We start from the raw sequence: 17,598 nt of genomic DNA on the forward strand, positions 1-17,598 counted from the left end.
GTCTTCCTTGGCTACCCTCCTAATACCAAAGGTTACCGGTGCTATGATCCTGTCACTCATCATGTGTACACCTCGAGGCATGTGTACTTTGTCAAGACGGCGTTCCCTTTTTTCAGGTTCCTCCGGCTTCGGCCCCTTCGGCGCCGGCCCCCGTGCCCCCTTCATGGAGCGATGCGCGGCGGCAGCCCCCGGTGGCGCCCCGGCACGGCGCCCTATGCCGCCACCACCTGGCTTCGTGACTCCCTTCCCCGAGGTCGAGTCCGCGCGGGCCCCCGGGTCCCCGTCTCCCTCATACGAGGTTGAGCCCGGCACCCCGCCCGCCACGCCTGCGACAGGCTCGACGTCAACCTCGCCCGTCGCCTCTTCCGCCGCCGGATCGGCCGACGATGCTGCCGCCGCGGCCCCTGCCGCCGCTGCCGCTACGGCCTCCTCCGCCGCCGCGGCCTCTGCTGCCGCCGCCGCCGCGGCCCCCGCCACCGCACCGGGTGCCCCCACCACCGCGGCCCCCGCCGCCGCACCAGGTGCCACCGCCGCCGTGACCCCTACCGCCGCGGCACCCGCCGGCCCTGCTGCCCCATCACTTGGCGTGACTACCCGTGCCCGAGCAGGAGTGCTTCGGCCCAGTACGCGCTACTCCGCCGACGGGTATGTGTGCACCGCCTCGACGTCGACGCCATCACCCGTCCCCACCTCCGCTCGTGCTGCCCTTCGGGATCCCCACTGGCTAGCTGCGATGCAGGAGGAGTTCGATGCCTTACAGCGCAACCGCACGTGGCAGCTTGTTCCGCGACCCCCTCGTGCCAACATCATCTCTGGCAAGTGGGTGTTTCGCCACAAGACTCGCCCAGATGGTTCTCTCGAGCGCTACAAGGCTCGATGGGTGGTTCGTGGTTTTTGGTAGTGCGCGGGCGTGGACTTCACCGACACTTTCGCCCCGGTTGTGAAACCGGGCACGATCCGCGCCGTCCTTCAGCTGGCCGTCTCGCGCGCCTGGCATGTGCATCAGTTGGACGTTTCCAACGCCTTCTTGCATGGTCATCTCGCCGAGCAGGTGTTCTGTGAGCAGCCTACTAGTTTCGTCGACGCCGAGCACCCCGACTTCGTGTGCTTGCTCTCCCGCTCTCTGTACGGGTTGAAGCAGGCGCCTCGGGCTTGGTACCAGCGTATCGCAGCCTTCCTGCAGTCTCTGGGCTTTCGGTCCACTCGCTCCGATGCCTCACTTTTTGTGTATCATCAGGGAGTTGACACTACATATCTGCTGCTCTACGTCGATGACATCATCCTCACGGCGTCCACCCCCGATCTCCTTCAGCGGCTGACTGCTCGTCTTCGTGATGAGTTCGCCCTCAAGGACTTGGGGCCCCTGCACTACTTTCTCGGCATCGAGGTGATCCGCCGGGCTGACGGTTTCTTTTTGCATCAGCAGAAGTACGCCCACGAGCTCCTTGAGCATGCCGGTATGCTTAACTGCAAGCCGGCGCCCACCCCCGTCGACACGAAGGCGAAGCTCTCTGCTCTGGAGGGGTCTCTCGCGTCCGATGGAGCATTTTATCGCTCTATTGTTGGTGCTTTACAGTACTTGATGCTGACTCACCCCAACCTACAATACGCTGTTCAGCAGGTGTGCCTCCATATGCACGCCCCGCGTGACTCTCACTGGACTCTGGTGAAGCGTATTCTCCGTTACATACACGGCACCATGTCCTTGGGACTCACCCCTGATGGCCTCCGCCTCCACCGACCTCGTGGACTACTCGGCTGCTGACTGGGCTGGCTGCCCCGACACGTGACGCTCTACGTCAGGCTACTGCGTCTACCTTGGGCTCTCGTTGATCTCTTGGTCATCGAAGCGGCAGCCCACGGTCTCCCACTCCAGCACCGAGGCAGAGTATCGCGCCGTGGCCAACGCCGTGGCCGAGTGCTCTTGGATACGTCAGCTGCTCCAGGAGTTGCTTTGTGATGTTCCCAAGGCCACTCTTGTCTACTGCGATAACGTCAGCACGGTCTACCTCTCCGCCAACCCGGTGCACCATCGACGGACGAAGCATATTGAGCTCGATATTCACTTCGTGTGCGAGCAGGTTGCCCTTGGCCGTGTTCGTGTTCTCAACGTGCCGACGACGCAACAGTTTGCTGATGTGATGACTAAGGGATTGCCTACTCCCGTCTTCGAGGAGTTTCGGTCCAGTCTCTGTGTCTCCGGAGACGGTTCGACTGCGGGGGGGGGGGGGGGGTGTTGAGTATGTGTTTTGTATTGCACATGTATTGGAGTTGTGGCCCACCTCCTAGTCTTGTATAGTTGAGGTAGAGGCCTTCCCTTGTATTATATATACGTGCACCAGCACCCCATCAATACAACGATTATTGTATTGCAAACTTTCCCGTCTACATTTTGAAAACGATCTCCCCGCAGCTCGAGCACCGTCGGCATTTTTCTATAAGAAAGATATTTGATCTTTTTTTGTTAATTATTGCACTCTCAATATAGTTTAATTTTCCTTTTATTTCAGAGACAGACGGTTAACCACATCGAATTGGGTTGACCGCTATAGGAACAGAAGATCAATCCTAGACGCCAGTGTCGGCATTGCAGTTTTCAGGGGCGAAGTACACCCTGCTGGCGGCGAGGTCGTAGACGAAGCGCGTGCCCACTTGCGTCGCTGGGCCGATGACGGTAATCTGCGGGTTCGGTTTCACGGTGAGGCACATGTCTTGATCCTGCAGGACAAACAGCTTTTTCGGCGTGAGCACAAGGTCCTGCTCGGATTCGAAGTGCAGCGTCACCGTCGGCCAGTGCGACAAGATGGCCCACGTCACGCGGAAGCAGAGACCGAAGTTGTGGCGGGGTACGCGCGGCACCCCGAGCCTCCTGCCGTGCTCCACCAGGGCGTGCTCCAGGATGTCGTACGCATGCCTGATCATGAACGTACCCCCCCAGAACATCCCGGTGTCAAGCACGCAACCACTGTGCCAACTGCCATCCGCGAGCTTTCGGCGCCTTAACACCTCCGTCAGGTTCCCGCCCAGCCACGTCCTGCCAAAGCTGATGCCGGCGAGGTTGACGTAGTAGGCGCTCGCCTCGGGGTAGAGCAGCCTAGTGCTCTTCATGTGCCTCGTGTCGACCGGGATGTCACTGCCGAACCGGAGGAACCCGTGACGGTTCCCCTGCGGGAAGAAGAGGCAGTAGGAGAAGCTATGCAAGCCGCCACGGCCCAGTAACCAGATGAGCGATAGGTACGTCTTTCCCAGGGCGAGGATGCCGGCAAGCACTCCGTGGCTTCTGAAACACTTGCTGATGTGCGCGCAGCCAATGACGACGGCGGGTTCGACCGCTGATAACCCACAAGTATAGGGGATCGCAACAGTTTTCAAGGGTAGAGTATTCAACCCAAATTTATTGATTCGACACAAGGGGAGCCAAAGAATATTCTCAAGTATTAGCAGTTGAGTTGTCAATTCAACCACACCTGGATAACTTAATATCTGCAGCAAAGTATTTAGTAGCAAAGTAATATGGAAGTAACGGTAACAATAGCAAAAGTAATATTTTTGGGTTTTGTAGTGATTGTAACAGTAGCAACGGAAAAGTAAATAAGCGAAGAACAATATGTGAAAAGCTCATAGGCATTGGATCGATGATGGATAATTATGCCGGATGTGGTTCATCATGTAACATGAAGGAAATATGCCCTAGAGGCAATAATAAAGTTATTATTTATTTCCTTATATCATGATAAATGTTTATTATTCATGCTAGAATTGTATTAACCGGAAACATAATACATGTGTGAATACATAGACAAACAGAGTGTCACTAGTATGCCTCTACTTGACTAGCTCGTTAATCAAAGATGGTTATGTTTCCTAGCCATAGACATAAGTTGTCATTTGATTAACGAGATCACCTCATTAGGAGAATGACGTGATTGACTTGACCCATTCCGTTAGCTTAGCACCCGATCGTTTAGTATGTTGCTATTGCTTTCTTCATGACTTATACATGTTCCTCTGACTATGAGATTATGCAACTCCCGTTTACCGGAGGAACACTTTGTGTGCTACCAAACGTCACAACGTAAATGGGTGATTATAAAGGTGCTCTACAGGTGTCTCCAAAGGTACTTGTTGGGTTGGCGTATTTCGAGATTAGGATTTGTCACTCCGATTGTCGGAGAGGTATCTCTGGGCCCACTCGGTAATGCACATCACTATAAGCCTTGCAAGCATTGTGACTAATAAGTTAGTTGCGGGATGATGTGTTACGGAACGAGTAAAGAGACTTGCCGGTAACGAGATTGAACTAGGTATCGAGATACCGACGATCGAATCTCGGACAAGTAACAAACTGATGACAAAGGGAACAATGTATGTTGTTATGCGGTCTGACCGATAAAGATCTTCGTAGAATATGTGGGAGCCAATATGGGCATCCAGGTCCCGCTATTGGTTATTGACCGTAGAGGTGTCTCGGTCATGTCTACATAGTTCTCGAACCCGTAGTGTCCGCACGCTTAAAGTTACGATGACAATTTTATTATGAGTTTATGTATGTTGATGTACCGAAGGAGTTCGGAGTCCCGGATGAGATCGGGGACATGACGAGGAGTCTCGAAATGGTCGAGACGTAAAGATCGATATATTGGACGAATATATTCGGACTTCGGAAAGGTTCCGAGTGATTCGGGTATTTTTCGGAGTACCGGAGAGTTACGGGAATACGTATTGGGCCTTATTGGGCCATACGGGAAAGAAGAAAAAGGGCCTCAAGGGTGGCCGCACCCCTCCCCTTGGTCTGGTCCGAATTGGAATAGGGAAGGGGGGCGCCCCCTTCCTTCCTTCTCTTTTTCCCTTCCTCTTTTCCTATTCCATATGGGAGGTGGAATCCTACTAGGACTAGGGAGTCCTAGTAGGACTCCACACTTGGTGCGCCCCCTCCTAGGGCCGACCTCCTCCTCCCTTGCTCCTTTATATACGGGGGCAGGGGGCACCCCAGAGACACAACAATTGATCCTTGAGATCTCTTAGCCGTGTGCGGTGCCCCCTCCACCATATTACACCTCGATAATACCGTTGCGGAGCTTAGGCGAAGCCCTGCGCCGGTGGAACATCATCATCGTCACCACGCCGTCGTGCTGACAAAACTCTCCCTCAACACTCGGCTGGATCGGAGTTCGAGGGACGTCATCGAGCTGAACGTGTGTAGAACTCGGAGGTGCCGTGCGTTCGGTACTTGATCGGTCGGATCGTGAAGACGTACGACTACATCAACCGTGTTGTGATAACGCTTCTGCTATCGGTCTACAAGGGTACGTGGACAACACTCTCCCCTCTCGTTGCTATGCATCACCATGATCTTGCGTGTGCGTAGGAATTTTTTTGAAATTACTACGTTCCCCAACAGTGGCATCCGAGCCTGGTTTTATGCGTTGATGCTATGCACGAGTAGAACACAAGTGAGTTGTGGGCGATATAAGTCATACTGCTTACCAGCATGTCATACTTTGGTTCAGCGGTATTGTGAGATGAAGCGGCCCGGACCGACATTACGCGTACGCTTACGCGAGACTGGTTTCACCGTTCGGAGCACTCGTTGCTTAAAGGTGACTGGCGGGTGTCTGTCTCTCTCACTTTAGTTGAACCGAGTGTGGCTACGCCCGGTCCTTGCGAAGGTTAAAACAACACCAACTTGACAAACTATCGTTGTGGTTTTGATGCGTAGGTAAGAACGGTTCTTGCTAAGCCCGTAGCAGCCACGTAAAACTTGCAACAACAAAGTAGAGGACGTCTAACTTGTTTTTGCAGGGCATGTTGTGATGTGATATGGTCAAGACATGATGTGATATAATGTGTTGTATGAGATGATCATGTTTTGTAACCGAGTTATCGGCAACTGGCAGGAGCCATATGGTTGTCGCTTTATTGTATGAGATGCAATCGCCATGTAATAGTTTTACTTTATCACTAAGCGGTAGCGATAGTCGTAAAAGCAATAAGTTGGCGAGACGACAACGATGCTACGATGGAGATCAAGGTGTCGCGCCGGTGACGATGGTGATCATGACGGTGCTTCGGAGATGGAGATCACAAGCACGGTGCTTCGGAGATGGAGATCACAAGCACAAGATGATGATGGCCATATCATATCACTTATATTGATTGCATGTGATGTTAATCCTTTATGCATCTTATCTTGCTTTGATTGACGGTAGCATTATAAGATGATCTCTCACTAAAATTTCAAGATAAAAGTGTTCTCCCTGAGTATGCACCGTTGCAAAAGTTCTTCGTGCTGAGACACCACGTGTTAATCGGGTGTGATAGGCTCTACGTTCAAATACAACGGGTGCAAAACAGTTGCACACGCGGAATACTCAGGTTAAACTTGACGAGCCTAGCATCTACAGATATGGCCTCGGAACACAGAGACCGAAAGGTCGAGCGTGAATCATATAGTAGATATGATCAACATAGTGATGTTCACCATTGAAACTACTCCATCTCACGTGTTAATCGGACATGGTTTAGTTGCTTTGGATCACGCAATCACTTAGATGATTAGAGAGATGTCTATCTAAGTGGGAGTTCTTAAGTAATATGATTAATTGAACTTAAATTTATCATGAACTTAGTCCTGATAGTATTTTGCAAATTATGTTGTAGATCAATAGCTCGCGTTGTTGCTTCCCTGTGTTTATTTTTTGTTCCTAGAGAAAAATTATGTTGAAAGATGTTAGTAGCAAAGATGCGGATTGGATACGTGATCTGAGGATTATCCTCATTGCTGCACAGAAAAATTATGTCCTTGATGCACCGCTAGGTGACAGACCTATTGCAGGAGTAGATGCATACGTTATGAACGTTTGGCTAGCTCAATATGATGACTACTTGATAGTTTAGTGCACCATGCTTAACGGCTTAGAATCGGGACTTCAAAGACGTTTTGAACGTCATGGACCATATGAGATGTTCCAGGAGTTGAAGTTAATATTTCAAGCAAATACCCGAGTTGAGAGATATGAAATCTCCAACAAGTTCTATAGCAAAAAGATGGAGGAGAATCGCTCAACTAGTGAGCATGTGCTCAGATTGTCTGGGTACTACAATCGCTTGAATCAAGTGGGAGTTTATCTTCCAGATAAAATAGTGATTGACAGAATTCTCTAGTCACCATCACCAAGTTAGTAGAACTTCGTGATGAACTATGGTATGCAAGGGATGACGAAAGTAATTCCCGAGCTCTTCGTGATGCTGAAATCGACGAAGGTAGAAATCAAGAAAAACATCAAGTGTTGATGGTTGACGAGACCACTTCAAGTGTTGATGGTTGACGAGACCGCTAGTTTCAAGAAAAGGGCAAAGGGAAAAAGGGGAACTTCAAAAAGAACGGCAAGCAAGTTGCTGCTCAAGTGAAGAAGCCTAAGTCTGGTCCTAAGCCTGAGACTAAGTGCTTCTACTGCAAAGGGACTGGTCACTGGAAGCGGAACTACACCAACTATTTGGTGGATAAGAAGGATGGCAAAGTGAACAAAGGTATATTTGATATACAGATTATTGATGTGTACTTTACTAGTGTTTATAGCAATCCCTCGGTAATTGATACTGGTTCAGTTGCTAAGAGTAGTAACTCGAAACGGGAGTTGCAGAATAAACAGAGACTAGTAAAAGTGAACAAAGGTATATTTGATATACAGATTATTGATGTGTACTTTACTAGTGTTTATAGCAACCCCTCGGTAATTGATACTGGTTCAGTTGCTAAAGAGTAGTAAGTCGAAAACGGGAGTTGCAGAATAAACAGAGACTAGTAAAAGGCGAGGTGACGATGTGTGTTGGAAGTAGTTCCAAGATTGATATGATCATCATCGCACACTCCCTGTACTTTCGGGATTAGTGTTGAAACTAAATAAGTGTTATTTGGTGTTTGCGTTGAGCATGAATATGATCTGATCATGTTTATTGCAATACGGTTATTCATTTAAGTTAGAGAACAATTGTTGTTCTGTTTACATGAATAAAACCTTTATGGTCATACACACCAACGAAAATGGTTTGTTGGATCTCGATCGTAGTGATACACATATTCATAATATTGAAGCCAAAAGATGCAAAGTTAATAATGATAGTGCAACTTATTTGTGGTACTGCCGTTTAGGTCATATTGGTGTAAAGCGCATTAAGAAATTCCATACTGATGGGATTTTGGAATCACTTGATTATGAATCACTTGATGCTTGCGAACCGTGCCTCATGGGCAAGATGACTAAAACGCCGTTCTCCGGAACTATGGAGAGAGCAACAGATTTGTTGGAAATCATACATACAGATGTATGTGGTCCGATGAATATTGAGGCTCGTAGCAGGTATCACTATTTTCTGACCTTCACAGATGATTTGAGCAGATATGGGTATATCTACTTGATGAAACACAAAGTCTGAAACATTTGAAAAGTTCAAAGAATTTCAGAGTGAAGTGGAGAATCATCGTAACAAGAAAATAAAAGTTTCTACGATATGATCGCAGAGGTAAAATATTTGAGTTACGAGTTTGGCCTTCAGTTAAAACAATGTGAAATAGTTTCACTACTCACGCCACCTGGAACACCACAGTGTAATGGTGTGTCCGAACGTCATAACCGTACTTTATTGGATATAGTGCAATCTATGATGTCTCTTACCAATTTACCACTATCGTTTTGGGTTATGCATTAGAGACAGCTACATTCACGTTAAATAGGGCACCATCAAAATCCGTTGAGACGACTCCTTATGAACTGTGGTTTGGCAAGAAACCAAAGTTGTCGTTTCTTAAAATTTTGGGGTTGCGATGCTTATGTGAAAAAATTTCATCCTGATAAGCTCAAACCCAAATCGGAGAAATGTGTCTTCATAGGATACCCAAAGGAGACAGTTGGGTACACCTTCTATCACAGATCCGAAGGCAAGACATTCGTTGCTAAGTATGGATCCTTTCTAGAGAAGGAGTTTCTCTCGAAAGATGTGAGTGGGAGGAAAGTAGAACTTGATGAGGTAACTGTACCTGCTCCCTTATTGGATCACATAAATCTGTTCCTGTGACTTCTACACCAATTAGTGAGGACGTTAATGATGATGATCATGTAACTTCAGATCAAGTTACTACCAAACCTCGTAGGTAAACTAGAGTAAGATCCGCACCAGAGTGGTACGGTAATCCCGTTCTGGAGGTTATGTTACTAGACCATGACGAACCTACGAACTATGAAGAAGCGATGGTGAGCCCAGATTCCACAAAATGGCTTGAGGCCATGAAATCTGAGATGAGATCCATGTATGAGAACAAAGTGTGGAGTTTGGTTGACTTGCCCGATGATCGGCAAGCAATTGAGAATAAATGGATTGTCAAGAGGAAGACGGACGCTGATAGTAGTATCACTATCTACAAAGCTAGAATTGTCGCAAAAAGGTTTTCGACAAGTTCAAGATGTTGACTACGATGAGAGTTTCTCACTCGTATCTATGCTTAAGTCTGTCCGAATCATGTTAGCAATTGCCGCATTTTATGAAATCTGGCAAAGGGATAAACAAAACAGCATTCCTTGATGGATTTATTAAAGAAGAGTTGTATATGATACAACCAGAAGGTTTTGTCAATCCTAAAGGTGCTAACAAAATATGCAAGCTCCAGCGATCCATCAATGGACTGGTGCAAGCATCTCGGAGTTGGAATATACGCTTTGATAAGTTGATCAAAGCATATAGTTGTATACAGACTTGCGGTGAAGCCTGTATTTACAAGAAAGTGAGTGGGAGCACTACAGCATTTCTGATAAGTATATGTGAATGACATATTGTTGATCGGAAATAATGTAGAATTATTCTGCAAAGCATAAAGGAGTGTTTGAAAGGAGTTTTTCAAAGATAGACCTCGGTGAAGCTGCTTACATATTGAGCATCAAGATCTATAGAGATAGATGAAGACGCTTGATAAGTTTTTCAATGAGTACATACCTTAACAAGATTTTGAAGTAGTTCAAAATAGAACAGTCAAAGAAAGAGTTCTTGCCTGTGTTACAAGGTGTGAAATTGAGTAAAGACTCAAAGCCCGACCACGGCAAAAGATAGAAAGAGAATGAAAGTCATACCCTATGCCTTGGCCATAGGTTCTATAAAGTATGCCATGCTGTGTACCAGATCTATTGTATACCCTACACTGATTTTGGCAAGGGAGTACAATAGTGATCTAGGAGTAGATCACTGGACAGCGGTCAAAATTATCCTTATTGGAATAAGGATATGTTTCTCGATTATGGAAGTGACAAAAGGCTCGTCGTAAAAGGTTACGTCGATGCAAGTTTTGACACTAATCTAGATGACTCTAAGTCTCGGTCTTAGATACATACTGAAAGTGGGAGCAATTAGCTAGAGTAGCTCCATGCAGAGCATTGTAGACATAGAAATTTGCAAAATACTTACGGATCTGAATGTGACAGACCCGTTGACTAAAATTATCTCACAAGCAAAACATGATCACACCTTAGTACTCTTTGGGTGTTAATCACATAGCGATGTGAACTAGATTACTGACTCTAGTAAACCCTTTGGGTGATTGTCACATGACGATGTGAACCATGGGTGTTAATCACATGGTGATGTGAACTATTCATGTTAAATCACATGGCGATGTGAACTAGATTATTGACTCTAGTGCAAGTGGGAGACTGAAGGAAATATGCCGTAGAGGCTATAATAAAGTTATTATTTATTTCCTTATATCATGATAAATGTTTATTATTCATGCTAGAATTGTATTAACCGAAAACATAATACATGTGTGAATACATAGACAAACAGAGTGTCACTAGTATGCCTCTACTTGACTAGCTCGTTAACCAAAGATAGTATTCGGACTTCGGAAAGGTTTCGAGTGATTCGGGTATTTTTCGGAGTACCGGAGAGTTACGGGAATACGTATTGAGCCTTATTGGGCCATACGGGAAAGAAGAAAAAGGGCCTCAAGGGTGGCCGCACCCCTCCCCTTGGTCTGGTCCGAATTGGACTAGGGAAGGGTGGCGCCCCTTCCTTCCTTCTCTTTTTCCCTTCCTCTTTTCCTATTCCATATGGGAGGTGGAATCCTACTAGGACTAGGGAGTCCTAGTAGGACTCCACACTTGGTGCGCCCCCTCCTAGGGCCGGCCTCCTCCTCCTTTGCTCCTTTATATACGGGGGCAGGGGGCACCCCAGAGACACAACAATTGATCCTTGAGATCTCTTAGCCGTGTGCGGTGCCCCCCTCCACCATATTACACCTTGATAATACCGTTGCGGAGCTTAGGCGAAGCCCTGCGTCGGTGGAACATCATCATCGTCACCACGCCGTCGTGCTGACAAAACTCTCCCTCAACACTCGGCTGGATCGGAGTTCGAGGGACGTCATCGAGCTGAACGTGTGTAGAACTCGGAGGTGCCATGCGTTCGGTACTTGATCGGTCGGATCGTGAAGACGTACGACTACATCAACCGCGTTGTGATAACGCTTCCGCTGTCGGTCTACGAGGGTACGTGGACAACACTCTCCCCTCTCGTTGCTATGCATCACCATGATCTTGCGTGTGCGTAGGAATTTTTTTGAAATTACTATGTTCCCCAACACTCCGCGGTGCGATGCAAATTATATTTGGGCCTCTGTGCTTCATCACTTTGCTTTTCCTTCGAGCTTTGGCTCGATGAGCCCCTCAAAAATCTCTTCATTATTTTCTGAAAAATTCTGAAATTTTTAGTAACTTCAAAAAAAAGTGAACCAAGCTCAACAAAATTGATAGCAACTACTCCTACAAGTGCCTAGAGCCTATATCAAGCATTAGAACTACTTGGAACCATATAAATTTGACATGCAAGCTCAAGAACATGGTCACCTAGGCAGCACAAATTTGCAATGAATAAAGCACTAGAACAAAAACTAATTGGACCAATGGAGGAGTCACATACCAAGGAACAATCTCCCCAAGCAGTTTTGTGGGAGGTGCTTTGAGCAAGGAGATCGAAAATCGCAGCAAAATGAGCTAGAACTCGTGCTTGAGCTGGATGGTGATTTTTCGGGAGTAAGAAGAAGTGTGTGGGTGCAGGAATAAGTGGAGGGGAGCCACCATGGGCCCACGAGGCAGGGGGCGCGCCCAGGGGGGTAGGGAGCGCCCTCCACCCTCGTGGCCAGGTGCTTGAACCTCCTGCTGTGTTCTCAGTGCCAGATATTCTCAAATATTCCAGAAAAAATCATATTCCATTTTCAGGGCATTTGGAGAACTTTTATTTCGGGGTATTTTTATATTGCACGGATAAGTCAGAAAACAGATAGGAAAATACTATTTTTACTTTATTTCAACTAAATAACAGAAAGTAAAAGGAGGGTACAAAAGGTTGTGCCTTCTAGTTTCATCCATCTCATGCTCATCAAAAGAAATCCATTAACAAGGTTGATCAGGTCTTGTTAACAAACTCATTCCGAATTGCATGAAACCGGAGAAATTTCGAAGAACACTATGTTAACCCAACAGGGATATGCACATCCCCAATAATAAGAATATCATATTTCTTCTTGACAGTAGGAAGAGGAAATTCAAAACCTCCAAAAATAATCGATGGAATTTTTCCAATAGAATTGATACTATGGACTTGAGGTTGTTTTCTCAGAAAGTGTACCGTATGCTCATTACCATTAACATGAAAAGTGACATTGCCTTTGTTGCAATCAATAACAGCCCCTGCAGTATTCAAAAAAGGTCTTTCAAGAATAATAGACATACTATCGTCCTCGGGAATATCAAGAATAACAAAGTCCGTTAAAATAGTAACGTTTGCAACCACAACAGGCACATCTTCACAAATACCGACAGGTATAGCAGTTGATTTATCAGCCATTTGCAAAGATATTTCAGTAGGTGTCAACTTATTCAAATCAAGTCTACGATATAAAGAGAGAGGCATAACACTAACACCGGCTCCAAGATCACATAAAGCAGTTTTAACATAGTTTCCTTTAATGGAGCATGGTATAGTGGGTATTCCTGGATCTCCTAGTTTCTTTGGTATTCCAACCTTAAAAGTATAATTAGCAAGCATGGTGGAAATTTCAGCTTCTGGTATCTTTCTTTTATTAGTGACAATATCTTTCATATACTTAGCATAAGGATTCATTTTGAGCATATCAGTTAATCGCATACACAAAAAGATAGGTCTGATCATTTTAGCAAAGCGCTCAAAATCCTCATCATCCTTTTTCTTGGATGGTTTGGGAGGAAAAGGCATGGGTTTTTGAACCCATGGTTCCCTTTCTTTACCGTGCTTCCTAGCAACAAAGTCTCTCTTATCATAACGTTGATTCTTTGATTGTGGGTTATCAAGATCAACAGCAGGTTCAATTTCTACATCATTGTCATTACTAGGTTGAGCATCATCATGAACATTTTCATTAGGTTCATGTTCATTACCAGATTGTGTTTCAGCATCAAAAATAGAGATATCATTTGGATTCTCAGGTGGTTCAGCAATAGGTTCATTAGAAGCATGCAAAGTCCTATCATTTTTCTTCTTCCTATTATTTCTCTGAGAATCTTGTTCAATTCTCTTAGGGTGGCCTTCAGGATACAAAGGTTCCTGAGTCATTCTACCAGTTCTAGTAGCCACTCTAACAGCATAGTCATTATTCTTACTATTTAATTCATTGAGCAAATCATTTTGGGCTTTAAGTACTTGTTCTACTTGAGTGGTAACCATAGAAGCATGTTTACTAATGAGTTTAAGTTCACCTTTAACATTAGCCATGTAATTACTCAAGTGTTCAAGCGTATCGGCATTGTATTTCAATTGTCTACCAAAATAAGCATTGAAGTTTTCTTGCCTAACCATGAAGTTATCAAACTCATCCAAGCATTGGCTAGCAATTTTAGTAGGAGGGATTTCAGCCTTATCATATCTATAGAGAGAATATACCTTTACTACCTGTGTCGGGTTATCAAGACCATGTGTTTCTTCAATAGGTAATGGATGAGGATCACATATTTCTTCAACAGGCGGTAAATTAAGACCATGTATTTCTTCAATAGGAGGTAAATTCTTAACATCTTCAGCTTTAATACCCTTTTCTTTCATAGATTTCTTTGCCTCTTGCATATCTTCAGGACTGAGAAATAGAACACCTCTTTTCTTCGGAGTTGGTTTAGGAATAGGCTCAGGAGCTGTCTCAGGAAGTGTCCAATTATTTTCATTTGTCAACATATTATTCAATAGAATTTCAGCTGCATCCGGTGTTCTTTCCCTGAAAACAGAACCAGCACAACTATCCAGGTAATCTCTAGATGCATCGGTTAGTCCATTATAAAAGATATCAAGTATTTCATTTTTCTTAAGAGGATGATCAGGCAAAGCATTAAGTAATCGGAGAAGCCTCCCCCAAGCTTGTGGGAGACTCTCTTCTTCAATTTGCACAAAATTATATATTTCCCTTAAAGCAGCTTGTTTCTTATGAGCAGGGAAATATTTAGCAGAGAAGTAATAAATCATATCCTGGGGACTACGCACACAACCAGGGTCAAGAGAATTAAACCATATCTTAGCATCACCCTTTAATGAGAACGGAAATATTTTAAGGATATAAAGGTAGCGAGATTTCTCATCATTAGTGAACAGGGTGGCTATATCATTTAATTTAGTAAGATGTGCCACAACAGTTTCAGATTCATAGCCATGAACAGGATCAGATTCAACCAAAGTAATTATATCAGGATCAACAGAGAATTCATAATCCTTATCAGTAACACAGATAGATGAAGTAGCAAAAGCAGGGTCAGGTTTCATTCTAGCATTAAGATATTGCTGCTTCCATTTAGCTAATAACCCCTTGAGCTCATATCTATCTTTGCAAGCTAAAATAGCTGGAGCAGCTTCTTTTTCAAAAACATAACCCTATGGAACAACAGGAGAGTCTTCATCATCACTTTCATCAATATTATCAGTTTCAATAATTTCTTTCTCTCTAACCCTAGCAAGTTGTTCATCAAGAAATTCACCAAGTGGCACAGTAGTATCAAGCATAGAAGTAGTTTCATCATAAGTATCATGCATAGTAGAAGTGGCATCATCAATAACATGCGACATATCATAACGAATAGCAGAAGCAGGTTTAGGTGTCACAAGCTTACTCAAAACAGAAGGTGAATCAAGTGCAGAGCTAGATGGCAGTTCCTTACCTCCCCTCGTAGTTGAGGGATAAATTGTTGTCTTAGCGTCTTTCAAGTTCTTCATAGTGACCAGCAGATATAAATCCCAAGTGACTCAAAGAATGGAGCTATGCTCCCCGGCAACGGAACCAGAAAATAGTCTTGATAACCCACAAGTATAGGGGATCGCAACAATTTTCGAGGGTAGAGTATTCAACCCAAATTTATTGATTCGACACACGGGGAGCCAAAGAATATTCTCAAGTATTAGCAGTTGAGTTGTCAATTCAACCACACCTGGATAACTTAATATCTGCAGCAAAGTATTTAGTAGCAAAGTAATATGGAAGTAACGGTAACGATAGCAAAAGTAATATTTTTGGGTTTTGTAGTGATTGTAACAGTAGCAACGGAAAAGTAAATAAGCGAAGAACAACATGTGAAAAGCTCGTAGGCATTGGATCGGTGATGGATAATTATGCCAGATGCGGTTCAACATGTAACAGTCATAACATAGGATGACACAGAACTAGCTCCAATTCATCAATGTAATGTAGGCATGTATTCCAAATATAGTCATACGTGCTTATGGAAAAGAACTTGCATGACATCTTTTGTCCTACCCTCCCGTAGCAGCGGGGTCCTAATGGAAACTAAGGGATATTAAGGCCTCCTTTTAATAGAGTACCGGACCAAAGCATTAACACATAGTGAATACATGAACTCCTCAAACTATGGTCATCACCGGGAGTGGTCCCGATTATTGTCACTTCGGGGTTGCCGGATCATAACACATAGTAGGTGACTATAGAATTGCAAGATAGGATCAAGAACTCACATATATTCATGAAAACATAATAGGTTCAGATCTGAAATCATGGCACTCGGGCCCTAGTGACAAGCATTAAGCATAGCAAAGTCATAGCAACATCAATCTCAGAACATAGGGATACTAGGGATCAAACCCTAACAAAACTAACTCGATTACATGATAGATCTCATCCAACCCATCACCGTCCAGCAAGCCTACGATGGAATTACTCACGCACGGCGGTGAGCATCATGAAATTGGTGATGGAGGATGGTTGATGATGACGATGGCGACGGATTCCGCTCTCCGGAGCCCCAAACGGACTCCAGATCAGCCCTCCCAAAAGGTTTTAGGGCTTGGCGGCGGCTCCGTACCGTGAAACGTGATGAATCCGTCTCTCTGATTTTTTTCCCCGAAAGTGAATATATGGAGTTGGAGTTGAGGTCGGTGGAGTGTCAGGGGGCCCACGAGGTAGGGGGGTGCGCCCTAGGGGGGCAGGCGCGCCCCCCACCCTCATGGACAGGGTGTGGCCCCCCTGACATGGATTTTTCTTCCAGTATTCCAAATAGATGTTCCGTGGAGTTTCAGGTCATTCCGAAAACTTTTGTTTCTGCACATAAATAACACCATGGAAAGTCTGCTAAAAACAGCGTCAGTCCGGGTTAGTTCCATTCAAATTATGCAAGTTAGAGTCCAAAACAAGGGCAAAAGTGTTTGGAAAAGTAGATACGACGGAGACGTATCAACCGCCGGCGTGGCGCCATGGCCCGAGGCCGCGAAGGACATGGTCTCATGGCCGAGCGCACCGCTTGCACTCGCGACACTGAGGAACATGGGGTTGCTCCTGAACCTGCACAAGCTTCCCCCCGGCGGCGAGCAAAGGTGGTTGGTGGGCGCGAGTGGGTGGAATGACGGCGAGGCCGTCGGGTTGAAGGGCGGCGACACCTGCTGAAACGGGTTTTGGATCGGCACACACTGCATCCACGTCAGGCTCTGGGTCATCTCCATCGCGAGGGTGTACGTTCGGCGGCCATGGCCCGTCCCAACGGTGGTGATGATGTTGTACCTCTCTTTGTGAGGCATGTGCGGCCGAAGTACGTTGGGGGCGTGCTCAACTGGCTCGTTCAGGTGCACGAAGCCGTCGTCGTCGACATGGATGGTACTGTTCCAACCGGGGCTAGGGACCAGGCGCAGGCTAAAGCCCTTGCTGCGGCCTGATGTGGCATCGTCAACTGCGACGACGACGGCAGGATGGAGGAGCGCCGCAAGCACCAGATGGAGGAGAAGAGCGTGATTGCAGAGGTCCATGGATGTGGCTGTTGGAGAGTTAATTAACTTGTTGGCTCGTGCACACGGTAGTGAGCACTCTTTTGTGTATGGGTTGGCTGCATTTATAATGAACCAAGAATCCTTTGTTGAGATTTGCATATCCCTTGTACACTTCTATGTACAGAAGGATTTGGCTGCATTTCTATCTATCTATCTATCTATCTATCTATCTATATCAATACATCTATAAATCTATCTATATCTATCTATATATCTATTTATATCTATGCATATATACGCCTGTACAACTATCTATCGGTCTATCTATCT

The 17,598-nt window shown here is 45.7% G+C and overlaps 1 protein-coding gene across 1 annotated transcript; it reads right to left on the reverse strand.

The window, feature by feature from the left end:
* Nucleotides 1–2,568: 2,568 nt before the first annotated feature.
* Nucleotides 2,569–17,307, reverse strand: LOC109782962 (aspartyl protease family protein 2-like). The gene is made up of 2 exons (XM_045231591.1): nt 16,806–17,307; nt 2,569–3,332 (listed from the first exon to the last, which is right to left on the reverse strand). Exons 1-2 carry the CDS (start codon nt 17,305–17,307, stop codon nt 2,569–2,571), a joined length of 1,266 nt encoding a protein of 421 aa, XP_045087526.1.
* Nucleotides 17,308–17,598: the final 291 nt, after the last annotated feature.

Source organism: Aegilops tauschii, chromosome 7 (genome assembly GCF_002575655.3).
Source record: "Aegilops tauschii subsp. strangulata cultivar AL8/78 chromosome 7, Aet v6.0, whole genome shotgun sequence".
Taxonomy (NCBI): domain Eukaryota; kingdom Viridiplantae; phylum Streptophyta; class Magnoliopsida; order Poales; family Poaceae; genus Aegilops; species Aegilops tauschii.

Coding starts and splice junctions, on each gene's coding strand:
- LOC109782962 (XM_045231591.1), bottom strand. CDS start 17,307: ATGGACCTCTGCAATCACGCTCTTCTCCTCCATCTGGTGCTTGCGGCG. Junction 3,333..16,805: donor CAGTGTCGCGAGTGCAAGCG/GTGCGCTCGGCC, acceptor GTGGGTTATCAG/CGGTCGAACCCGCCGTCGTC.